Here is a 27548-nt window from a genome sequence, read left to right as displayed (position 1 = left end):
GCTAACTGGTGTAACATTGGCTGGCTGAGTTGAATACTGTTGTTGGGTAATTTGTTGTTTTTAACAGAGCTGACGCTTAACAGTGATTGTCGACATACAAACTGCTGAACTGCGAGCTTTTGTTAACATTAACCAACAGTGACAAGCCGTAGCAATTGTTTTCAAACTTTACGTACAACGATTGAAAACGTAAGACCACAACAAAGAGCGACAGCAGTATATCTGTCAAGCGCTTTATAAGGAGATCGAAAAACAAAGAGATACTGAGAGCAAATTTTTATTCCGTCATTATCCCTTGTTTTCTAACGGCATTTGACTGAAAATTAAAAGATTTTTTAAATTTTTTAATTAATAATGGCTGGTGATCCAGAAATCGAGCGTGAGGATGACTTAGCACAGAATCCCATCCAAAAAATGACAGAGTTGAAGCAGTTGAGGTCCAGCACGAAGGGAAACATTGGCCGTATTAAAAATTTCATTGTGAAAAAAGGTTCGGCGTTGTCAATAGAAGAGCTTGAATGCAGACTGGGCATTCTCGAATCTTATTTTAAGCAATGTATAAGCGTGCAGGCGAGTATAGATAAGATTTGTCCAACCGCTGATGTTGCTGCAAATGCTGCTGTTGTTGCCGAAGTGGAAGAGACTTATGTTACGACGAAGACCAAGATTATGACGTTCTTGTCAAAGCGTCGACCGTCAGCTCCTGATACTAGTTTCCTCAACACAACCACGTCGGTGTCTGTCCCTCGAATACGTCGGGAGGTCAAATTACCGACATTTGAAGGGAAGTATTCTGAATTTCCAAAATTTATTTCACTTTTTAATAAATTAATTGATCAGGACAAATCCCTTGATGACTGCGAGCGTTTTTTGATTTTGAAAGAGCATCTGGGTGCAAGACCATTGGCAGCGGTTGCAGACTTTGACGTCACCGAGGAAAATTACCTGAAGGCTGTTAAGCGGTTGACTGAATGCTTCGACAAGAAGTCTTTGATGTTCGAAGAGCACGTTTCAGCTCTATTCTCAATACAAAGGGTTAGTAAACCATCAGCAAATCATCTACGGCACGTCATAGATTCCGTCAACGCACACATCAGTGCAATGTTGTCACTGGGTGACTATAAAAACATTGCCAACTCTATGATCATTCACCTGGTAATGGAAAGGTTGGACGAAGAGTCACAAGTGAAGTGGGAGGAGTCCGTAGACTACCGAAAGATTTCTACATGGGAAGAATGCTCTGCAGTGCTGAGTAGGCGTTGCCAAAATTTAGAAGCACGTGAGTCAAAAGGCTTGTCATTAGAATCAAAATCAACTTACACACAGAAAAACAGCAAAAATAAACAATCGTCGCTGGCGATTACCAAGTCGTCATGTGGTATATGCAATGGAGGAAGTCATGACCTAGCTGAATGCAACGAATTTCTTCGAATGACATTACGAAACCGGTACATAGCAGCGCGAAAGTCAAAGGTTTGTTTTACTTGCTTACGGAAAGGCCATTGGCAGAAAGTATGCACAGCGCAGAAATGTAGCGAATGTGGTGCTGCCCACCACAAACTTCTACACAAGATTTCTTCACCGCCTGCGAATGTTGTTGTCGCGCAACACCAGCAACAAAGCGATAAACTAAATGATTTGGTGGCTGCTTCGACTTCTCGCTCAGCTGTTTTGAGCACTGTCGCTGAGCCGGAGGTGTTTTTAGCTACTGCAGTGGTGTTGGTGAGTGACAGCTTTGGAAGATTCCATCGTGCTAGAGCGATTCTAGATTCTGCCTCTCAAATAAATCTGATGTGCGAGAAATTAGCTCAAAAATTGTTGTTGAAGAGGTCACCTTGTGAGCTAGCTGCTATTGGGGTTGGTGAGGTTTCCACAACACTCAAAAAGTATGCCGTAGCAAAACTGAAATCATCTGTAAACGAGACTGAATACAATTTGGGATTCTTTTTGTTGCCTCGTATAACGACCCCAAAACCAGACAGGCATTTTGATGTTTCGTCTTGGAGTATTCCAAAGAATATAATACTTGCTGATCCAGACTTTAATACACCGGGACGCATTGACTTGCTGCTAGGCGCTGAAATTTTTTTAGATTTATTGTGCGTCGGCCGTATAATGCTTCAGCCAGATTTACCAAGGCTTCAAAAGACAAGACTAGGATGGATTGTTTCTGGAAAGGCAGCAGAATGTTCTGTTCCGTTCCGCTCTCACAGTTTGATGATAAACAGTTGTGAGTCAGCTGATATTAAGCTCGACCAGCAATTGGAGAAATTCTGGGAAGTGGAACAAGTAAATAATAAGAAAAAGTTCTGGACAGAGGAAGAGGCAGAGTGTGAAAAAATATTTTTGGAAACTACTCAGAGAGATGATACGGGACGGTTTGTGGTTAAGATTCCCTTTAAGAACGAAGTTAGCCAATTAGGCGAATCGTTTCATAATGCTGAACGTCGTTTTTTGTCTTTAAGGCGTAGATTGAACAATGATTTAACAACTAGGGAGTTGTATGATGACTTTATGAAAGAATACTTACGCCTAGGCCACATGACTGTGGTGGAGAAAGACGAGCTCGAGCACATAAAATATTACTCGCCCCACCAGTGTGTGCTGCGACCAGAATCATCAAGTACAAAATTACGTGTGGTGTTTGACTGCAGCGCCAAGACAAGCAGTGGAATGTCGTTGAACGATGTGATGATGAAAGGGCCTGTTGTACAAGATGACTTGCTGTCCATAGTGCTACGTTTCAGATGTTACAAGTATGGTATTACTGCTGATGTTTGTAAAATGTATAGGCAGATGTGGGTAACAGAGGAGGATGCGAATTACCAGGCAGTGTTGTGGCAGCCGCCAGAGAGTGAAGCCATACAGGTATATCGCTTAAAGACAATTACTTATGGCACCACATCAGCCCCATATTTAGCCACAAGGTGCTTAAACATGCTGGGAGAAAGCTGTGTCGCAGAATATCCTATGGCGGCTAGAGCAATAATGTCCGACTTTTATATGGATGACTTGATTAGCGGCACTAACAAGGAAAAAGAAATATTCGAATTGTATCACCAATTAACATCAGCAGTGGGTACTGCCCAGCTAAGCTTGAGAAAATGGTACTCGAACAGCACAAGTTTTTTAGAAAGTTTGGGATCTTTGGAAAAGGAAAAAACTCTTCGAGTGAATGAAGCCGATATTATAAAGACCCTTGGAATAGTCTGGGCCCCAGTTGAAGATACATTCCGATACGTATGGCCGATGTTTGATGTCACAAGGGCAGTAACAAAAAGGATCGTCCTGTCGGAATTGGCTAAGTTGTTTGATCCACTTGGACTTATTAACCCCGTAATCGTAAAGGGTAAAATATTCATGCAGGATATGTGGATATTGAAGTTAAACTGGGATGAGTCTTTGCCGCTAGATATGTATAATAATTGGGTAGAGTATCGTGGAAAGCTGAAAGGCGTCGAAGATATTGCAGTGCCGAGGTATGTTTTGTCAGATAATTTCTGCAGAGTGGAAATGCATGGATTTGCGGATGCGTCTAAACGCGCCTATGGTTGCTGCATTTACATTCGCACCGTGGCCGAAGATGGTAGAATAACTGTCCGCTTGTGGAGTGCAAAATCGAGAGTGGCGCCGCTGAAGACCCAATCTTTGCCTCGTTTAGAGTTGCTAGCGGCTGAGTTATTGTCCGAATTGGTGTGCAAAACAAAAGCTAATTTTCCCTTGGATATTAATGGCACTTATTTATGGACTGATTCGGAGATTGTCCTCGATTGGCTGAGCGAACATCCGTCTCATTGGAACACGTTTATTGCCAACCGTGTCTCGTCTATACAAGAACAATGTAAAACGGCAATTTGGAGGCATGTTCCATCTAAATTAAATCCAGCCGACATAATATCAAGAGGTGCGTATGCATTTGAACTACATGACTCTATTTGGTTTACAGGGCCACAATTCTTGCTGAAGTATTATTGTGATTGGCCAGTAAATAAGACAAGACAAAAAAGATCAGAAGTGGAAGAAGAGAGGGTGCGCTCCCCGGTAAGCTTACTAGTGCAAGCTGAAAAACCAGTTTTTGTCTCATGGATGGAAAGACACAGCGATGTACAAAAATTACTTAGACTTGTTACGCTCTTGAGATTTGCTTTCCGAAAACTCAAGCCAGAGAGCGAATCGTTGGATGAAAGCCTTATGCGCATTGTGTATGCTTTACAACAACACTACTTTCGGGAGGAATTTGCCATACTCTCCAAGCAGAGAGACTTGCCAGCAAGTAGTAAATATAAGAGTTTGAGCTTGTTTATAGAGAATGAGAACGCTGTGCCTTTGATCAGGGTGGGTGGTCGGTTGGCGAACGCGAATCTCCCTTATGATTCAAAACACCAAATACTATTGCCAACAGACAGCAAGCTAGTAAAGACATATGTACGTCACATTCATCGAACGCATTATCATGCAAGTACACAGGCTCTTATGGCATTACTTAGGCAAAGATTTTGGATTCCACATGCGCGGAAACTAGTACGATCTGTTGTTGGAAGTTGCCTACACTGTTTCAGATACAGGCCTAAAGTGTGTAACCAGCTGATGGGTGACTTGCCTGTCTCCAGAGTCTCGGTGGCCAGGCCATTCACTGTAAGCGGTGTGGATTTCTGCGGACCATTTATAACAACAGTTAATCTAAGAGGTGCCCGTACAACGAAAAGTTACGTGGCTGTTTTTATTTGCTTTTGCACGAAAGCTGTACACATGGAGGTGGTCTCTGACTTAACAGCTAAAGCATTCATTGCAGCGCTGAAGAGGTTTGTCGCTCGCCGTGGTCTGTGCGCACAACTATTTTGCGACAATGCGACCAATTTTGTAGGTGCACGGCGTGAGCTGAAAGAAATGCGACAAATATTCTTCGACCAGCAGGTGCAGAATAAAATATCAGCGTACTGTATAGCGAAAAACATTGAGTTCCACCATATACCTCCTAGGTCGCCCCATTTTGGAGGCCTGTGGGAGGCGGCTGTTAAATCGGCAAAATATCATTTAAACCGTGTGTTTGGAGAATCTCATTTAACATTTGAAGAATTATCAACGGTGGTAGCCGAAATAGAGGCTATATTGAATTCGCGCCCGTTGACAACGATGTCGAATGACCCAAATGATGAAAGTGTGTTAACACCAGGTCATTTTTTAACAGGTGGACCGATCGCCGGCATTGCAGAGCCAATATTGGATGCCAAAGAATGGTCGTATAAAGACAGATGGCTGCGGGTGTCCGCCATTCAGCAACACTTCTGGAAGCGTTGGTCAATGGAGTACCTACACGAGCTTCAACAAAAGGTAAAATGGACGAAAAAGCAAAAGAATTTAGAGGTCGGCGAACTGGTGCTGGTTGCAGAAGATAACTTGCCCCCTAAGCAGTGGCTTTTGGGTAGGGTGGTAAGCGTTCACAAAGATGCAAAAGGTGTGGTCCGGGTAGCCGAGGTGAAGACAAAAAATGGCCAAATTCGAAGAGCTATTCACAACTTGGCCCCTATTCCGAGGTCAAGTGGTTGATGTCTCCCTAGATCCATCAAGGGCGGCGATATGTTATGGATTGTCTAAGATTGAATTTAAAGAAAACGATAATTTTGTAATTGAATATATAGAGTTGTATCATTTGGTACTGAATTTTTAAATTTTACATAGAAGCCCTGACTGCAAGAACAGAATGATTAGAATAGAGAGAGACTATAAAATGTGTCTCTGTTGGAGTCGTTGGGCAGTCGTCATTTAAAACAGTAGCTTTGCTGTAGTGGCAGCAAGAGGCCTTTGTTACGTAATAAAGTTATATTGAATTGGAGTAGAGGTTGTTTTCTTTAATAATCCGTAAACTAACGAGATTAACAGTTATAAACCGAGTTGGACCATACTTGGCACAGTTATTGCTGTTCATATCAAAACACTTCATGCAAAATTTCAGTCAAATCGGATAATTAATGCGCCCTCTAGTGGGTCACAAAGTCAAGATCTAAAATCGGTTTATATGGAAGCAATATCTGGTTATGAACCGATTTGAACCATACCTGCCACAGTTGTCGATGGTCAAATCAAAACACTTCATGCAAAATTTCAACCAAATCAGATAATAATTGCGCCCTCTACCGGCTCAATAAGTCAAGATCCGAAATCGGGTTGTGTGAGAGCTATATCAGGTTTTGAGGCGATTTGGACCATACTTGGCACAGTTGTTGATGGCCAAATCAAAACACTTCATGCGCCCTCTATCAGCACAAGTAATCAGGATCTGAAATCGGTTTATATCAAAACATGGACCGATTTGGCCCATTTACTATGCAAAATTCCCAACACCTAGCTTTACTCCTCCGAAAGTTATCGTTCTTTCGACAGACAGACGGACGGACAATGCGAAATCGACTCAGAATATCACGACGAACAAGAATATAAATACTTTGTTGGGTCTCCGATCAATACTTCGATGTTTTACAAACGAAATTACGAAATTGTTATACGCCCATCCTATGGTGGAGGGTACTATAACAAGTAAAAACGTACTGAGTTCGGCCGGGCCGCTCTTTGGATACCAAACACCATCTTACTTCAGATCCTTTACCATATCCATAAATATTGTCAAATATCAGCTGGCCTGCATCATATTTGATTCAGGTGCCAAGAACTCTTAAAAAAGTCACAGTTTCAACGAAATCAGGCAATGCATCAATTTTTTATGGGATTAGGACCCTTAATTGGAAAAATGGTTTATATGGCAGTTGCTTTAAATATGGTTCGATGTGGATAATATTCTGGTCGGATAACGGGCTTAATAGAACTCACTGTTTCAAATTTAAGACCCTCAATCAGCAGATCAGTCTATATGGCATCAACATCGAAATATGATCCGATTTGACCAGTTCAAGTACTTAACCTGCGTATTAGAGAAATACGGATCCGTGCAAAATTTTAGCTCGATATCTAAATTTTTGAAGGCTGTTGTGTTTATAACTGATGGACGGACAGATACATGGACATAGTTAAATCGGCTTAGATTTTTACGACGATCAGAAATAACGATACATTGAAATGGATATTTTGATATGTTGCAAACGAAATGAGAAAATGAATATACCCCTATCCTTCGGTGGTAGGTATAGAAAGAAGAAAAGGAAATAGGAAGACTTGATGAAAAATGATGATGATGACATACACTGCCCTTCCGATGAAGAGACAGGGAGGCAAAGTTATGACGCCATATAAAAAATACGAGAAATATAGGAATAGAACCATCACGCCACCACTCGAGTGCATTTCCGGAGAGTAAGCCCTAACATTGGTGCTTCGAGTTTGCGCATGCATGACAGCGTGGCTCGTCGAATCAAACCCGCCTTATCCACGTATTTAAGGAGACTCCCCCCGGACATGAGCAGAGCAAGTGTTCGATCGCCTCATTCTCACCAAGAAATCGTCCACAGTAGTCGTTGTACGGGACTGCCATATGACCTACGGCAACGTGTCCGGTTATGACCCCTGTAATCGTTCTCAGTGAGCTCTTGTCAATGACTAGCAGCTCCTTCGCCCTTCCGGTCAACAACCACCTCGCCACCACACTGGCCATATCCTCTACTATGTTCAGTAGTTCAACAATAGGCACGTTTGCAAGGCTGGTCAAAGGTCTGCTTCGCTTGCAGGATCTCCATGATCGTCCGCCTTTTCATTTCAGAGAACACGATATATACGGAACTCAATACCACGTTATGAATCAGGAGCCCGACCTGCAAACACTGCAAATACGCACTTCGAACTCATCGTTCTTGAATCCAAGACCTTGAAGATCGCCATACTGTCCACATATACCCTGAGTTTCGGTGGTGGCAACTCCATTCTCGGAATCTCGTTTGCGCCCAGCGTAATAGCACAGTCCTCTGCCTGAAACATTGTCACCCGTCCGGCAGTCTAAATGACATACCGATGTCGATTGTCTCCGAGCAAACCCCAGTCTCGTCCTTGATTTGGTCATGGATCCGTCAGTGAAGACCATCCCAAACACAGCACCCACTTCCCACTCCCTCCTTCCGGGAACGCGATTTCGGAACAACCTTTCCCGAATTAATTTCGGCGACAGGTAGACTGAGACCCTCCTCATCCGCCTCCTAGTCCCTCCTTCCAGGAAAGGGATTTCGGAACAACCTCTCCCTGATCGGGTTGGCGCCAGTTACCGAATTCTCTCAGCATGCCAAGTTCCCCCAGCGTAATCACTACCTTAGCGGCACAGCCCCGAATATTGACTTCAATTGGTTGTGAACTCAGCATCGCCTCCAGACCCGACTGCGGCGTGGATCTCAATGACCCCGTGGTCCCGATGCAGGCCAATCTTTGTACCTTTAGAAATGTCTTGGTCCGTATTCTCTTCCCCACAGCATTCCACCATATCAGTGCTCCATATGTCAGGGCTAGTCTCACAATGGTCGATAAATCCAGTAAATTATCTCCCCACTTCCTTTTGCAGAAGTAGATGGCGCAGATCGTCTTTCGGCACCACTCCTCCGTATTCCTTTCCCAAGACTGTTTCGCATCGAGGAATAGGCCTAGGTATTTTGCCTCCAACTGCAGAGTGGTACCGTCCAAGACGTATGTTGACGTAGTATGGCGAGAGGGAGTCTCTTATCAATAGGACAACATCGTCCGCATATGCAGTCAGCTCCACTCCATCACCGTTGAGATCTAATAGGACTCCCTTTATCACCAGATTCCAGAGAATCGGCGAGAACACCCCTCCTTGAGGTATTCCCTTTGTCAACCGCCTACACTCTCAATAATCCTGCCGTGAGGCATATTATTCATCCACAGGGAGAAACTTGGGTGGTTCCCCGTGCAGCCCAGGGCAGAGACATTCGACCCTATCCCCACATTGTTAAATGCCCCCTCAATATAAAGGTAGGCTGCCATAGTGTTACTCCTTCTTGGAGATACATTAAACCTCTCGTACTAACTTCATGTAGGGCCATCTTCAATGACTTCCCCTTTTGATATACATGTTGTGCCCCACTGTAATTCCCCAGGGTTAGTCTCTCCCTCACCTTCAGGTCCACCAGTCTTCTCGATGACACACTGATTGACCCATAATCCTTCGCATACTGTAGTTTATTTTTCCTGCCTTGGGGATAAATGCCACCCTGACCTCCCTTCATGTCCTTGGTATGTAGGATAATGCCATGCTCACCCTTAAAATCCATTTCATCCATGGCAAATAAGCCGGGATGATCTTGTCTAGTCCGGCCGATTTAAATGGCTGGTAGGTGCGAATCCCCCACACCATCTTCTCCTCAGAAAGGGAGTCCCCGATGATCTCCTTCAAAGATTCAGCCCTTGTGGGTATTACGGTGTGCTGATCGTCATCCTCTTCCTGACTGCCTGGAAAACCTGTTTCCATCAATGCTTCTTCCCTTGTTGTTCTCGGTGTGAGATCCGTCTTTTCTGCTTAGATAGCTTGCAAATTCTATGATCCTTGGAGAGCACTTTTCGCAATTCCGCCCAGAAAATCCTTTTCGCTCGCCTCGACATCGTGTTGAATCTGAACAGAGTCTCACAATATTCGTCCCCTCCCTCTGCAATGTTCCTCCTCTTCGCCTTGATTTACTTTCCTTTCTAAAAAAGTTCAGTTCCGGTATCCATCATGATTCGTTCGTCTTTCGATTCGGACATGATCTCCGGAAGGCCTCATTCAGACTCTCCATAACAAGATTCACGGCGGACACCAGGCTCCTTGCTTTCAACATATGGGACCTCCAGAGGGCCCAAGCCTACGCATATGTTCCTTGAAACTATCCTAGTTTGTCTCCCTTGGATTCCCATACGGTTTCCTTTCCCTTCTCTCGTGCTCAACCTAAAACATATTCTGTACTGATCCGAAAACGAGCACTCGGTGGAGACTTTCCAGTATGAGACGTTAGCCGACTCAATCAGACTCTTCGTAACAAGATCTACCGCGGACACCAGCCTCCTTGCGTTCAATGTATGGCTCCTCCAGAGGGCCAAACCTCCGCATATATATTCCCTTAACTATCCCAGTTTGTCTCCTTCGGATTCCTATACGGCTTCCTATGATTGGTTTGTCCTACGCGGCGGTGCCCGATCCGGACATGACCTCCGAATGGCCTCATTCAGACTCTCCGTAACAAGATTCACTGCGGACACCAGCTGCTTGCATCCAATGTATGGATCCTCCAGAGGGCCCAAACCTCCGCATATGTTCATTCCATTTTCCTTGTGCTCAACCTGAAACATATCCTGTAGTGATCCGAAAACGAGCACTCGGTGGAGACTTTCCAGTCTGAGACTTCAACCGACTCATTCAGACTCTCCGTAAAAAGATTAACTGCGGACACCCGCCACCTTGCGTTCAATGTATGGATCCTCCAGAGGGCTAAAAACTCCGCATACGCTTCCTGAAACTATTCCAGTTTGTCGTCCTCGGATTCCTATACGGCTTCCTTCCCCCTTCTCTCGTGCTCTACCTGAAACATATTCTGTAGTGATTCGAAAACGACCACTCGGTGGAGACTTACCAGTCTGAGACTTAAACCGAGCGTCGATTCTTTATAAGCGTTATGTCTATAAACTATAAGCCATCAGTTTGATGTTTAGAATTTTCGAATTTCATTCGGACTTTTGAACATCTCGATTCGCTCACACTGCCGTCTTCCCTTCCTTCCATCCATTTCCTTATTTTTCTAGGGAATAGACGTCTCTCCTCCATCTAAATCTATCAATACCTCTCCTTCGCCTGGCGCATTGCAGAATTGCCTCTGTATGCCGCATTCTTGGTTTCAGTAGCACTTCGACATTCCTAGTCGTATCATGGGCTCCTTTAGGAAGGTCAAGTACGGATTTTGCGGCATGGGAGGTAGTATTGGCCCTTTTCCTTTCAATAACATCACCAAATGCCTACATTGCACCTTATATGTGGATAGGTCGGACATTCAAGATGCAGATACGCACATCATGGACCTCAAAACGTTTGTCGAGTCGCCAACATTATTTAATCCGTTTGAAATCCTTTTCTCTGTTCATTTTTATACCCTCCACCATAGAATGGGGGTATACTAATTTCGTCATTCTGTTTGTAACTCTTCGAAATACTCATCCAAGACCCCATAAAGTATATATATTCTTGATCGTCATGACATTTTAAGTCGAACTAGCCGCGTCCGCCGTCTGTCCGTCCGTCTGTCTGTCGAAAGCACGCTAACTTTCGAAGGAGTAAACATAGCCGCTTGAAATTTTGCACAAATACATCTTATAAGTGTAGGTCGGTTGGGCTTGTAAATGAGCTATATCGGTCTATGTTTTGATATAGCTGCCATATCAACCGATCTGGGATCTTGACTTCATGAGCCGTTAGAGGGCACAATTCTTATCCGATTTAGCTGAAAATTTGCATGAGATGTTTTGTTATGACTTTCAACAACTGTACTAAGAATAGTTCAAATCGGTCAATAACCCGATATAGCTGCCATATAAACCGATCTGGGGTCTTGACTTCTTGAGCCTCTACAGGGTGCAATTCCTATCCGATTAAGCTGAAATTTTGCATTAGGTGTTTTGTTATGACTTTCAACAACTGTACTAAGAATAGTTCAAATCGGCCAATAACCTGATATATCTGCCATATAAACCGATCTGCGGTCTTGACTTCTTGAGCCACTAGAGGATGCAATTATTATCCCATTTGGCTGAAATTTTGCATGAGGTGTTTTGTTATGACTTTCAACAACTGCGCTAAGAATGGTTCAAATCGGTCAATAACCTGATATATCTGCCATATAAACCGATCTGGGGTTTTGACTTCTTGAGCCACTAGAGGATGCAATTATTATACGATTTGGCTGAAATTAAACCGATAACCAATCTGGGGTCTGGACTTCTTGCGCCTCTACAGGGAGCAATTCCTATCCGATTTAGCTGAAATATTGCATGACACGTTTTGTTATGACTTCCAACAACTGTATTAAGAATGGTTCAAATCGGTCCATAACCTGATATAGCTGCCATATAAACTGATATGGGATCTTGACTTCTTGAGCCTCTAAAGGGCGCCAGTATTATCCGATTTGGCTGAAATTTTGTACAACGGTTTCTCTCATGACCTTTAACATACGTGTCGAATATGGCATGAATCGGTTTATAGCCTCATACAGCTCCCCTATAAACCGATCTCTCGGTTTATTCTTCCTAGATTTGTGTAAAATTTTACACAATGACTTCTACCATGGTTTCCAATATTCAGTTCATTTAGCTCCGAAATGAACCATAACATGATACTGTTCCAATAACATAGCAATTATTTTCTTTTATCCTTTGTTTGCCTAAAAAGAGATACCGTGGCAAGAGCTCGACAAATGCGATCCATGGTGGAGGGTATAAACGATTCGGCCCGGCCGAACTTAGCACGCTTCTACTTGTTTTTTTTATGTGTTATGTTCCTTTTCCTAGTGATGGTCTACCAAACCGAAACCTCAATCCAACTTTTTACAGTTCTATGGATAAACTCGCTGCATATTTTAGCTCACCCGAGTTGGCACCCTGGTGAGGTTTGTGTCCTCAATAGAGATGAAGGGAAACCAATGTAAGCCCTAACCGATCCGAACCTTTAGCTGTTATCAAACATCCCCAAATCAATTTTTTGGCGGTTAGGACTCGATAATATGCTGACATCGCATTATTCAGTATGAAACACTTTAAAGACTAGTGGCCTTTGCATAACTCCAAATCTGTATAAAAGCAACAAGATAGCAGCATAAAATCACTTGCACAGTCTCCGAGAAAATCTCAACTCCATTAATAAAAAGCAAAACTGTCGGCATGGCCAGAAATGAAAACTGAAAAAGGCTTACAAACGTAGATATGAACTTTTCATCATATTTCTTAAGATCTAAGGATCCGCAATCTTTCTCGCCTCCATCTTTTTTTTTTTGCATTTTCGACGTTGTTTATATGCAAATGCATTCAAGAAGAGACTTCTAAAAGAACCAGCAGCAACAACAACCACTATTTAATATTCGCATTCCAAAGTAAAATCTTAGCACACCTTAAAACTACCTGCCACCACCCTCAAAACAACAAAAACGCCTTTTTATGCACCACTCACTTGATTTGTATTCAAAATAAAAATGCAAAAAAAAGAGCCACCTACACACAGCATAAAAAAAACAAGAACACAAAAAGCTTTATTTCCACAGCACAACAAAAAGAAAGGATGAACGCGCAAAGGAAATAAAAAACGACTTAACTTTGCTTTGTCATGTAAATTATCCACAAAAGCCACAGAGCATCGTGAGCAGCTAAATAACCAAAATAAGATGAAAGCCATCGTGTCCTTCGCACTATGTGCCTTCCCAACGAACCAAATGTCTGATGTCAGACAAGTCTGAATAAATTGTGAAGTCTTACGACAAGATCTTAACGAATTCGTTCAGAATTCTGTTCAACACTCTGAGGGAATTTTTGTTCCGAAAGTTCTGAAATAATTCTGAACGATTTTTAAACGCTTTTTCATTTGGTGTTTTTTTGATTTTTTTTTTTTTCAGACAGTTCGGAAGGAATTCTGAAAGATTTCTGGACTGTTTGTCTGAAGGGATCTTTGCTCCAACAGTTCTGAAAGAATTCTGAACGATTTTTGATCATCTTTTCGTATGGGGTTTTTTTTGGATGTTTTTCCGGCAGTTCGAAGGGATTTCCGAACTGTTTGTCTCAAGGAATTTTTAGTTCCGACAGTTCTCAAGGAATTCTGAACGTCTTGTCGAATGTTTTTTTTTATACCCACCACCGTAGTATAGGGGTATATTCATTTAGTCATTCCGTTTACAATATATCGAAATATCAATTTCCGGCCCTACAAAGTAAAATAGCGTTAAAGTGTCTGAAGGCCATAAAAGCTTTATTTATTACCCGATTTCGCTCAAATTTAAAACAGTGGGTAACTTTAAACCTCCTACCATCTGACCTAAATATGGATTAGATTGCTTCATATTTAGTTATAGCTCCCGATAAAGGGTCATAAAGGCCATAAAAACTATAACTTTTTTTATCAGATTTCGTTGAAATTTGGAATAATGTGCAGTTTTCAGCCTCCCAACATCCGATCCAAATATGGTATAGATCGGACTATATTAAGAAATAGCTGCCATATAGACAGATCTCCCGATAAAGGGTCTGAAGCCCATAAAAGCTTTATTATACCCACCACCGAAGGATGGGGGTATATTCCTTTTGTCATTCCGTTTGCAACACATCGAAACATCCATTTCCGGCCCTATAAAGTATATAAATTCTTGATCAGCGTAAAAATCTAAGACGATCTAGCCATGTCCGTCCGCCTGTCGGTTGAAATCACGCTACCGTCTTTGAAAGTAGAGATATTGAGCTGAAACTTTGCACAGATTCTTTTTGGGGGATGGGGCATATCGGACTATATCTTGATATAGCCCCCATATAGACCGATCCGCCGATTTAGGTTCTTAGGCCCAAACAAGCCACATTTATTATTCGATTTTACTAAAATATGGGACAGTGATTTGTGTTAGTCCCTTCGACATCATTTCTCAATTTGGCCCAGATTGGTTCAGATTTGAAAATAGCTGCCATCGATACCGATCCGCCGATTTAGGGTCTTTGGCCCAAAAAAAGCCACATTTATTACCCGATTTTGCTGAAATTTGGGACAGTGAGTTGTGTTCGGCCCTTCGACATTCTTCTTCAATTTGGATCAGATTGGTCCAGATTTGGATATAGCTGCCATGTAGGCCGATCTCTCGTTTTAAGTTTTTGGTGCCATAAAGGGCGCATTTATTGTCCGATTTCGCCGAAATTTGGGACAGTGAATTGTGTTATGCTTTTCGACATTTTTCTGCATCTTGGCCCAAATCGTTCCAGATTTGGATATAGCTGCCATATAGACCGATATCACTGAAATTTGACACAGTGAGTTATGGCTTATGGTGAGTGAGGCTTCTTGACATCCGTGTAGTATATGGTACAGATCGGTTTATTTTTAGAGGCTTCTTGACATCCGTGTAGTATATGGTACAGATCGGTTTATTTTTAGATATAGCTACTAAAAAGACCAATATTTTGTTGTACACAATTGGGCAATGACTTGTACTTATTAGTATTTGGTCCAAATTGGATCATATTTTGATATAGCTCCTATGGGGGATAAAGTATGAATGTTTCACCGAATTTTGACGAAAGGATGTTTACATATATACCCGAGGTGGTGGGTATCCAAAGTTCGGCCCGGTCGCCTTTTTACTTGTTTTAATTTTCCTTCCGACAGTTCGGAATGAATTCTGAACGAAGTGAGGTGTCTCCAACCAGGCTTTCGGAGTCTCCAACCAGACTTTCGCTGTAAAAAGAAAATAGTGGCCAGATGGTTGACTTTCTTCTGTAGTAACGTTGAAGCTTGAAGAATTACTCTCGACTACCCTTACTATAGGAAGGGCGGAGAATATGCTACGGTCCGATATCATCACCGCAGCTGTTGGATATTTGGAGTCTATTTTGAGCCTAGAACTGAAAGAATTGAAAATTTTTACCTAATAGGTAGTACCTATTCCGAGATACGGATATTTTTTTCGGCTTAACGGTTACATATGTTTATTTGTTTACCATTATGTGTGTCAATGAAAAAAATCAATTCGGTTTGTTGATTGATCTCTATACGAAGTTTCGGAAAATATACCCGATTTCAACACGAAATTACTTTCGAATTCTTCACGAAGTTTAGAAAGGTACGTCTGATTTCAATACGAAAATATTTCCGAAATAGTTCAGAATTCTTTACGAAGTTTATGAAGGAACATTCGATTTCAATACGAAAGTACTTCCGAAATCGGTCTGAATACTTTACGAACTTTCAGAAGGTACGTCTGCTTTCAATACGAAATTACTTCAAAAATCGTTTAAAATTCTTTACGAAGTTGGGTGGGAGACACCTCGAAACTTGGTGTCAGAGATTTTAGAATGGGCGCAGAAGATCGAGACGCTTGCAACGCTATTCTACGTTTGGCTAGTGGAACAAATATTCTATCATAGCCAATTAAAGTAAAGTTTTGTTCAGATTTCGTTCCGAAACCGGAACGAACTCTTTCCTATTTCTCTCCGAAGCTTCGACGGTTCTTTTCGAAATCATGTTAACCACTCCATATAACTTTCGTAAAGATTTCGTTACGATTTCGGATAAGAATTCGGAAGAATCATCAGAAGTCCGCACAGATTTTCGTTCGCTGGGTTATACTGTTTGTAGATTTAAGCAAACTCGTATATGTATGTGTGTTAGAGGGTTAGTTGGTTGTTTTTCTTGTGTTTAAGTGTATTAATGAGTATATCGAGTAAGTTTGTATTGACGTGGCTGGGAGAAGTTTTATGCATACCTTTTAAATACATACTTGGCGAAAAAAAGGGGACTGCCGTTCTATATAATTGAAAAAGTCTATTATTACTTTTAACCCATTAACGTCGTATTTTTCTCAAATATCCAAAAATACAACTGTCTTTGTCTTGTCCACTCCATAAAAATGGAATGGAGAACATAGTTAAATAACATTTTTCTCGTCATATAAGGTCAATTTTTGAGAAGGAGTTGACTTGTCAAATGTTAAAGAGAGTATAGGTGTATTTCACATATAAAATATCAGCCGAAACGGATAAACATTTTATCTTCTAGGGCCCCAATACAGATGAAGGATACGATATGGGTACAAATTGGGATAGGTCAATTTAAGTGGACTAAACGAAACCCACCTAGCGGTTATGAATGAATAAATATTCTACGAATAGTTGCCCAAGAAATCATAAGTCTTAAATCATAATCGAGCTTCCGACTTCTAGCCCGTCCAGAACTAATTTATTTTCTACGCCCACACGAAATGGTATCAGGATCCTTGGCTAAGTCTGCCTGTTCGTGTTTTTTTTTTTCACTATCGTTTGTCCATCTGTTCCGTTTTTTTCAAGGTGGAGTTTGAATTTGTTATCTTATCATCAAAAACTTTTTTAATGTATCACTATTTTAATAAACACTTTCTATAAAAAGTGTGGGAAGTCCGACTGGGCAAATGGGTTTTAAGGGAAATCTGAGCACTAAACAAGAGAAAACGTGCTTAGTTCGGCAGGACCGAATCTTGGGAACCCACCAAAACAGACAATAGTTCGTGTAACAACTCATTAATACTCCGTCTACTATTTAGCCACCGCAATGAAAAATTTAGTCAAACCTCAAAAAAATTGCGGCTTCCAGGGGCCCATGAAGTCAAATCGGGAGATCTGTTTATATAGCAGCTATATATAAAGCTAAACCGATATGGTCCGTTTGCAATCCCGAACGACCTACATTAATAGTGAGTACTTGTGCAAAATTTCAGCCGGCTAGCTTTACTCGTTCAACCGCTATCGTGATTTTCACGGACGGACATGGCTAGATCGGCTCAGAACGTCGAGACGATCAAAAGTATATATACTTTATGAGGTAGCAGATCATTATTTTGAGGTTTTACAAACGGAATGAATAGATTATTATACCCACCAATGAGCTCGTCTCGAAAGAGAAACCAAACGAAAAATTGTGAATTTAATTTTAAATGACCTTTGCCCTAACAGGCATAAACAAAAACTTAAAAATAAAAATTCGACAGAGCCCGGCCGGGATTCCAACCTGGCCGCAGCAGCGACTGTCGTTGCCATTGTCTAGCGTTAGAAGCCATGAATACAACTGCCAAAAGATGCACATAACCCTGCAACATTTTCTATCGTGCGAGTCACTAAATCTGCACTCAAGGAAGTTGAAAACAATCTCAGGCGATATCATTTTTTCACCCACCACCGTAGGATAGGGGGTATATTCAATTAATCATTCCGTTTGCAACACTTCGAAATATCAATTTCCGACCCTACAAAGTATATATATTGCGGTTCGTCGTAAAACTCTAAGACGATTTAATAATGTCCGTGTGTCTCTCCGTCTATCCGTCTGTCCATCCATCTGTTGTAATCACTCTAGAGCCTTCAAAAATTAAGATATTGAGCCGAAATTTGGCACAAATACGTCTTTTTGATGCACGCTGGTTAAGTTCTTGAACGGGCCAGATCGGACCATATTTAGATATAGCTGTTATATAAACCGATCTGCCGATAAAGGGTCTGAAGCCTATAGAAGCTCTATTTTTTAACCGATTTCGCTGAAATTTGAAACAGTGGATAGTCTTAGTTCTTTTGTTGCTTTAAATCATGAAATCTCTACAAACTATCATAGGATACGGCGCAAAAAGCGACAAAAGTGCGCTAGTACCACATCACCTGAAGGACCGTGTTATGGACAGGCAGTCAAAAACAGATCTCAGTCCCTGGGTTCTCAATGTAGACCCTCAGGGCCACTCTGCCTTTTAGTTTTAATCTATCCGTGTAACAGATGGCAATACTAGGGTACCGTTAATCCAAGACTGTGCCGCTGACAGCAGTAGCTAGCACTCGACTTTAAGTGTCGTCTCAGGTATCCGATCGGAAACCTCTTCCATTCTTTCCATGTTTCCTATCGTTGCCTCGATTAATTCGCGATGGTATGACCTGCTCCTATCCCCTGTCCATTCTCCCATCGCCTTAGTCTCATAGGCTGCCTCACACTTAATCTGTATGTCTATGGGTCGAATATCTAGAATAGTCTTCAATGTCCAAGTGGGCGTGGCCCTCATCCTTCCGCCAATGCCAAGACAACATATTCTCTGAACCTGTTGTATTATCCTAACGTTGCACTTTTTCTTCATAGTAGTTCGCCAAACTACTAAGTCGTAACTAAGCAGCTGGTATTCCCAGCTGCTGGTATCCGGTTTATATGGGAGCTATATCAGGTTATACTCGTACACCGATTTGGTACATACTTGTCACGATTGTTGGAAGTTAAAAAAGAATATCACGTGCAACATTTCAACCCAATCGGTTGGCAGTTGCGGCTTTTTAGGGCCAAGGTGTCAAATCGGGAGATCAGTTTATATGGGAGATGGATTGGAGTGGGCTGCAAATTTGTTACCAGATTTCCTCCTTTGTCTCTGCAGAAGGATGTGTGTGTATTTTCCTAAGCCATCCAAACTTCATTCTGGCTCCTGTGTATCTCGTTGCGCTCACCCTCAAGTATCCTGATATCTCTCCATCGCCTTGTACTTTGCTACGGATTGTAGGGTTGCTATGCCGCGTTTTTGTCTCTAGAAGCATTTTGACGCCCCTGGTCGCGCCATGGGTTTCTTCGGTATGGATTTTGCGGACTTTCCAATGGAGTGAGCAGTGGTTTGCTATTCTACTTTTGGTTTATATTTTTAGAGACTTTCCTGAATTAGTGGTCATCTACCTTTTGCTATTCCTTCTGTATCACAATGAACTTAAATGTCTAATTGGGACTGCCTGTAGACTGCCAACAAAACTCAAAATAGCCATACCCCCATTCTATGGCGTTAGGTACACAAACACACCAATTTTTATACCCTCTACCACATAACATACGTGTCGAATATGGCATAAATCGGTTTAAAGCCTAATACAGCTCCCCTATAAACCGATCTTCCTATTTTACTTCTTCAGTCTAAAAATTTACACAATGACTTCTACTATAGTTTCCAATATTCAGTTCAATTATGTTCCGTTATGAAACATAACTTGATATTGTTCCAATAACACAGCAATTCTTTTCTTTTAGGCTTTGTTTGCCTTAAAACAGATACCGTGGCAAGAGCTCGACAAATGGTGGAGGGTATATAAGACTCGGCCCGGCCGAACTTACCACGCTTTTACTTGCTTTTGCATACAATTGGCCATATTGATGGTTGGGTGACCTCTAAGCAGATATGCCACAAATTCCTCACAGTTAATTAAAGAGTTTTTTCACAAAACACTTTTGGTTCAACTTTCTCGCCTATAGCTCACTTGCACTGGTATCAACTAGCAAAAAATTGCGCGACCATCTGTTCATAGTAAGGGAGCTTTATAAAAGCTAACATTTGATTGGACTCTGGAAAAAACAAAAACGGATAGGTATATGACACTAATTGAATGACACTTTCTTTAAGGTCTACGAAACATTCAACAATGAAAATAACTCTGATGGAAATGAAAAAAGTGGAAAAACTATTTCAAAGGTTTAAGCTCAGCGGGAATTTTTCGAACGTGATGTTTTTTAGTGAAGAAAATGTGAACATTTATAAGTGAAAACCAGTATGGAAGGGCTAAAATCGAGCAATTCCCACTTTTTGATACCACACACCATATTGGGTATGAATCATAAGTCATCGAAATTAAAACTTGTTTTAATTTATATGTAAGACTGCGACCTAAAACCGTCCATATAATAGGAGTCATAGAACATATCGTTGTGCTAAGCTTTGAGAATTTAGGTTGATAAATGCGCCTAGAAAGGGTCTAGAGGCGTGAATCGGGCGATATATATATAATGGCAGCTATATCTAAATCAGAATATATTGCTATAAATCTGACCAATAATGTCGAGAGTCTTAAGGGAATCCCTTAAGACCTTTGCAATTCCCCTAAAAGTGAAAGTCGGGAGATACATATATATGGGAGCTATATGTAAATCTTAACTGATTTCTATGAAATTCAACTGAGATTAGAAGAGGTATAAGAAATACCTTCGCTTCTTGATCCTTCGTCAGGATCAGTCTACAAACCACCATGAAGTATTGCAGTATTAGTTAAAATTGAGCGAAACTCTGTATGAGAACTACATCTAGATCCAAATCTCAAAATATTGACCTAAGACCCTATCGTATTGTGTCCGTCCGTCTGTGGAAATCACAATAGCTGTCGAACGCGTAAAGCTGGCCGCTTAAAATTTTCCGCAGATGCTTAATTTTAATGTAGGTCGTCGGCAATTGCAAATGGCCCATTGCGGTTGAGATTTAGATATAGCTCCCATATGAACCGATCTCCCGATTTGACTTTTGTCCGATTTGGCTGAAATTTTGCATGCAGTATTTTGTTATAACTTCCCACATTTGTGCCAACTACGGTTCGAGTCGGTCTATAACCTGATATAGCTCCCATACAAACCGATCTCCCGATTTGACTTCTTGAACCCTTACAAGCCGCAATTTTTGTACAAAATTTTTGAGTCAAATAACCAGGGGGGACACCCCATCCCAAAACCCATCCGGACGGACATGTTTACTGATTGGTTCAATATGGGTATCAAATGAAAGGTATTTAAGAGTAGAGTATGATCTTGGCATAAAAATTTCGCACAAAGTGTTCGGGAAGCCCCAGCACCCAAAAAAAAAAAACCCCAACAGGACTCCTCTACCGGTTTGGGCAATAGGGGTATCAAATAAAAGGTATTTAAAAATTGAGTACAAATCTGACATAAAAACTTATTCCTTGGTGTCTGAGGGGCATGAATGTCCAACGTCACAAAATGGGAAAATGGGTATAAAATGAAAGGTCTTTGAGAGTTGACGAAACAAATCTGATATACACATTTGGGACAGAGTCTGGAACCGGCTCAACCACTTAATAAGCTTCAATAAGACATGTAGCTCGATAGGAGGCCCCTTATCATTGAGTTTAAACTTGAATCGGACTGCACTCATTGATATGTGAAAAGTTTGCCCCTATTCCTTAGTGGAAGGTATTTAGGGCTAGTGTACGAATCTTATACATGAGGGTTCACCTCATCCCCAAAAACACCACCATACCATACATATTTATCGACCACACCAAAACAAGTAAAAGCGTGCTAAGTTCAGCCGGGCCGAATCTTATATACCCTCAACCATGGATCGCATTTGCCGAGTTCTTTTCCCGGCATCTCTTCTTAGGCAAAAAATAATATAAGAAAAGATTTGCTCTGCTATTAGAGCGATATAAAGATATGGTCCGGTTTGGACCACAATTAAATTATATGTTGGAGACCTGTATAAAATGTCAGCCAATTCGAATAAGAATTGAGCCCTTTGGGGCTCAAGAAGTAAAATAGAGATTTATATGGGAGCTGTGTCAAACTATAGACCGATTCAGACCATAATAAACACGTGTGTTGATGGTCATGAGAGGATCCGTTGTACAAAATTTCAGGCAAATCGGATAATAATTGCGCCCTCTAGAGGTTCAAGAAATCAAGACCCAAGATATGGTAGCTATATCAAAACATGAATAGATATGGCCCATTAACAATCCCAACCGACCTACACTAATAAAAAGTATTTGTGCAAAATTTCAAGCGGCTAGTTTTACTTCTTCGAAAGTTAGTGTGCTTTCGACAGACAGACGGACGGACATGGCTAGATCGGCATAAAATGTCACGACGATCAAGAATATGGGGTCTCAGACGAATATTTCGAGTAGTTTCAAACAGAATGACGAAATTAGTATAACCCCATCCTATGGTGGGGGTAATTTAAGTCTCAAATGAAAGAAATTTGGGAGTACAGCACCAATATGATAACCACATTGGAGTGAAATATCTGAAAGGCCGTATCAGCACCCCCAAACAGGGCTTTTTCCTGACCGTGCCAGTAAAGGGCTCATAAAATAAGAGAGTAAGAGAAGGCGCAGCGGAGCAGGCCCAGTCCAGCGAGCTTTTATATATAAGAAGATAGGCCCCTGAAATATCAATTCCTCGATATGAATATTTGAGACCATAGCAGCCGCAACCAATTCCCGGTTTGATTGTTGTAAAATAATTTAAATACGAACTGAGTTAATATAGGCAATTTTTAGCGGAATCCATGATGGTGGGTAATCAAGATTCGGCCCTGCCAAACTTAGCACGATTTTACTAGTTATTCGTGTTTTTATCATCAAACTGATGTTTTGTCATTTAAAATTTTAGACTTCCTTAGTTTTAAATGCTCAACTTCAATATCGTTTCTTTATATTATCACGATTTGTCGAAAGTTTCCTTAACTGTGTTGCCACGTAAACTCTATTTAATGTTGACCTTAAACTCTAGTTTTTCTCGTGTATGTATGTCTTGCCACAGCTTAACATACAACTCAAGCACACTCCATGAATGTCTTAAAGACAATCGAAACTTGCATTGTTACGATTCTTGTCTAACGTTTCCAAATGTTGAAGAAATATTTACTTCCCCAAAAATTAACTATATACCCTGACAACTTTGCCGCACTTCATGTCATCTTGGAACATTTTTCAATTTCTCACACACGCACACACTCAACTCCCAAGCAGCAATGACGGCAGCAATGCCAAAGATGCTACAGCTTTTGAGAGGCAAAAAGTTCAATTCCGTTCACACAGAATGAAAAACAAAATAAAAAAATTACAACAACAAAAAAACAACGTGGTAAGAAAAACGCCAAAACACCAAAGCTAACATTGGGAAAATGGAGAGAAACCAAAACAAATCCAAACTAAGTAAACCCATTGCACGCAAGCATGGTAACAAGAAACGATTGACTGCAACTGGGAAGGATGTATCCTGCGCAGTCGGTAGGTAGTCTGTGCCATGCATCTTCAATTTTGCCCCACATGTGTTCAAATGTGGCTGCAAACAACCAACAATTGTGGTTTTTGAACTCCAGATCGTAAGTACTTTGGAAACTTTCTACGAATCTTGGGTTATTCCATGAATCACTTACAGCCTCGATAGTTGCGGGTAAAAGAGCGATCGTTGTTTTGGTACTGCATAGGGTTAAGCAGCTCTATTAGGTTTCTTAAGTGTTTTTATTTAAGTTTATCTTAAACTGGAAATGTTCTTAGCAATGTGCCACCACTCCTTGCAGTCACTCCGCTTATTGTATGACGTGACCGCTGAAACTTTGCAAACGCAAATTTCAAGCATATGTATGTACCTTTTCATATCCTTCTTAGTTTCGATGTCATGTCAGTATTTAACTTTGTCTCTTGTAGGTGGTTAACAGAGTTGCCTTATTCACACGAAAACAAAGACCATTGCTTCGAAAATTATCTTCAGACAAAAGAAACTAAATTAACCATTAAAACAGATGACAGTATGAATGCATACGAGGATGAACGCCTGAAACATTGCGATAACCCGAAGGACGATCATTTCTAAACTTAAATTTGATTAAAAATCGGCTGAAAATGGCAAGTTTCACATCTCCTAAACCAAGGTTCCCAGAAAAACCAAAAGGGGTTCAAGAAGATACTCGAACCGCCAAAGTCTTTCAAGTGAAAATTCCATTTTTGATGGATTTGCAATCGTTTCCCTCTAGGACGCATAGTTTAGGAAATATAGTCATTTAAAAGTTTTCAAAGTAAAATTTCGATTTTTGATGGATTTTTAATGAAATTTCGAAATATTTTATGCAGTCACGAGTTAAGGCCCGTTTCCCTCCAGGACGCACAGTTTAGGACTTACAGCCATTTTAAAGTTTTCAAACTGAAAATTCGATTTGTGATGGATTTTCGATGAAATTTCTGATTTTGTGATGTAGTCACGAATTAAGGCCCGTTTCCCTCTAGGACGCATAGTTTAGGATATACAGCCATTTAAAATTTTTCAAAGCCATAATTAGATTTTTAATGGATTTTCAATGAAATTTCGATATTTTTGATGGAGTCACGAGTTAAGGCCCGTTTCACTCTAGGACGCATAATTTAGGAGATACGGCCATTTTAAAGTTTTCAAAGTAAAAATTCGATTTTTGTATTGTATTGTATTAAAGTATTCAAACTGAAAATTCGACTTTTAATGGATTTTTAATGAAATTTCGAAATTTTTGATGGAGTCACGAATTAAGGCCCGTTTCCCTCTAGGACGCATAGTTTAGGAGATATAGCCATTTTAAAGTTTTCAAAGTGAAAATTCGATTTTTAATGGATTTTTTATGAAATTTCGAAATTTTTGATGAAGTCGCGAATTACGGCCCGTGTCCCTCTAGGACGCGTAGTTTAGGAGATACAGCCATTTTAAAGTTTTCAAACTGAAAATTCAATTTTTGATGGATTTTCAATGAAATTTCGAAATTTTTGATGGACTATCCGTCCTAGATGGAGCCCGTTTCCATCTAGGACGCATAGTTTGGGGGATACAGCCATTTTAAAGTTTTTGAACTGAAAATTCGACTTTTAATGGATTTCCAATGAGATTTCGAAATTTTTGATGGAGTCACGAATTAAGGCCCGTTTTCCTCTAGGACCTATAGTTCGGAGATACAGCCATTTTAAAGTTTTCAAAGTGAAATATAAATTTTTGATGTATTTTCAATGAAATTTCGAAACTTTTGATGCAGTCACGAATTAAGGCCCGCTTCCCTCTAGGACGCATAGTTTAGGAGATACAGCCATTTTAAAGCTTTCAAAGTGAAAATTCAATTTTTGATGGATTTTCAATGCGATTTCGAAATTTTTGATGAAGTCACGAATTAAGGCCCGTTTCCCTCTAGGACGCATAGTTTGGGAGATACAGGCATTTTAAAGTTTTCAAAGTGAAAAATAGATTTTTGATGGATTTTCAATGAAATTTCGAAATTTTTGAGGGAGTCACGAATTAAGGCCCGTTTCTCTCTAGGACGCATGGTTTAAGAGAGACAGCCATTTTAAAGATTTCAAAGTGAAATTTTTATTTTCGATGAATTTTCAATAAAACTTCGAAATTTTTGATGGAGTCACGAATTAAGGCCCGTTTCCCTCTAGGACGCATAGTTTAGGAGATACAGCCATTTTAAAATTTTCAAAGTGAAATTTTTACTTTCGATGAATTTTCAATGAAATTTCGAAATTTTTGATGGAGTTACGAATTTTTGATGGATTTTCAATTAAATTTCGATTTTTGATGGATTTCAAATGAAATTTCGACATTTTTGATGGAGTCACAAATTAAGGTCTGTTTCCCTTTAGGACGCATAGTTTGGGAGATACAGCCATTTTAAAGTTTTCAAAGTCAAAATTCGATTTTTGATGGTTTTTCAATGAAATTTTGAAAATTTGATGGAGTCTCGAATTAAGGCCCGTTTCCCTCTAGGACGCATAGTTTAGGAGATACAATCATTTTAAAGTTTTCAAAGTGAAAATTAAATTTTTGATGGATTTTCCACGAAATTTTGAAAATTTTATGGGAATCACGAATAAAGGCCCGTTTCCCCCTAGGACGCATATTTTAGGAGATACAGCCATTTTAAAGTTTTCAAAGTGAAAATTTGATTTTTGATGGATTTTCAATGAAATTTTGAAGTTTTTAATGGAGTCACAAATGAAGGCCCATATCCCTCTGGACGCATAGGTTAGAAGCTTCAAACATTTTAAGTTTTTCAAAGTGAAATTTTGATGAATTTTAAAGTGCTACGGTTGTCAAACTCTTTTCATTAAAAATTCTGTAAATCCCAAAAACTTTTATTTACAATTCTAAAGTACATACATCAAAGCGACGTAGCCTCATATTCTTTGATATCAAAGTGGTTTTCGTGTAGATGAATGTCTATGCCCACTTCAAAGGATGTTGAATGCCACACCGCCAACTTATCGATTATCCAGGGTTATTGTCCCCATGGCTTGTGTGCCACATTCGCATAGTTTCAAGAATTTTACCACCTTACTCTCCTTTTCGCTCATCTTATTTCGAAGAAAGCGAAATTGCCAAAGTCCTGAAATATTGTCAAACATGTGACTTCTAAAGACTTTTGGTAAATAAGCATCGCAATATGAAACTAGGAAACTTCTTCGTTGCTTTTGTTTAACTAAGGGTTTTATTAAAAGTACTCTAATACTGCATTCGACGGTTTACACGGCCAATGCGTACAAGGCGAAGATGGATAGTATACGTTTCACGTATGGTAAACTTTTGCAACTCAAGTTTCTCATTACACTTTCAACTTATACTTTTGCAATTTCTAGGAAAGGGTTCTCTGAAAATTTTTATTCTGCTAGAAGAATTAAGTATGGAAATCATGTTGATAATTCCATTTTGATGCGGTGTTTATATCATTTCATTCAGGAACAGGGATATTTCTCTTATATCAACGAGTGCAGTTCAATTAAAGAATAAGCTCAATTATATGGGGCCTCCTTTTTTATGCCTAGTCCGAACGGCGCGCCGCATAGCGACAGCACATGGTAGAGAAGTTTGAACGTGGCAGGATACCTCACGGTTGTAGCAAGCATTAGTAATTGGATAACAATCGCTGAAAATTTTTCTGATGTTCACGCTGAGACCTGAACCCAGGCGTCATAGGTGTACACGCTATACTCTGCGCCACGGTGGCTTCCTTTGTTACTATTTAAAGTGTCGAATGTCTTGACATTCTTAGTTAATCCAAGTCCAAACGTTGGCGCATTTCCTATGCCATTGCCCGGCTATCTCGTCCAGATACCGGCACTTGGGTCTGGACCCTGTACCAGACATGAATCAACTTAGGGGTGTGGCATGGGAAACAATGAGGGACTTTGAAGATAGAACTAAGTTCCTAACTTTGAGGTTCTTTTTATACCCTCCACCATAGGATGGGGCTATACTAATTTCGTCATTCTGTTTGTAGCACCTCGAAATGTACGTCTAAGACCCTATAAAGTATATATATTCTTGATCCTCG

General features: G+C 40.5%; 1 protein-coding gene across 1 annotated transcript; it reads left to right on the top strand.

Annotated features, from left to right (window-relative positions):
• The first annotated feature begins 354 nt into the window (after positions 1–354).
• LOC131997578 (uncharacterized) lies at positions 355–24073 on the top strand. The gene is made up of 3 exons (XM_059368453.1): positions 355–5455; positions 12481–12613; positions 23908–24073. The coding sequence occupies exons 1-3, from the start codon at positions 355–357 to the stop codon at positions 24071–24073; spliced, it is 5400 nt and encodes a 1799-aa protein (XP_059224436.1).
• Positions 24074–27548: the final 3475 nt, after the last annotated feature.

This window comes from Stomoxys calcitrans, chromosome 1 (assembly GCF_963082655.1).
Source record: "Stomoxys calcitrans chromosome 1, idStoCalc2.1, whole genome shotgun sequence".
Lineage (NCBI taxonomy): Eukaryota > Metazoa > Arthropoda > Insecta > Diptera > Muscidae > Stomoxys > Stomoxys calcitrans.
The sequence above is the reverse complement of the archived record's forward strand: the minus strand, read 5'-3'. Positions and strand labels throughout refer to the sequence as shown.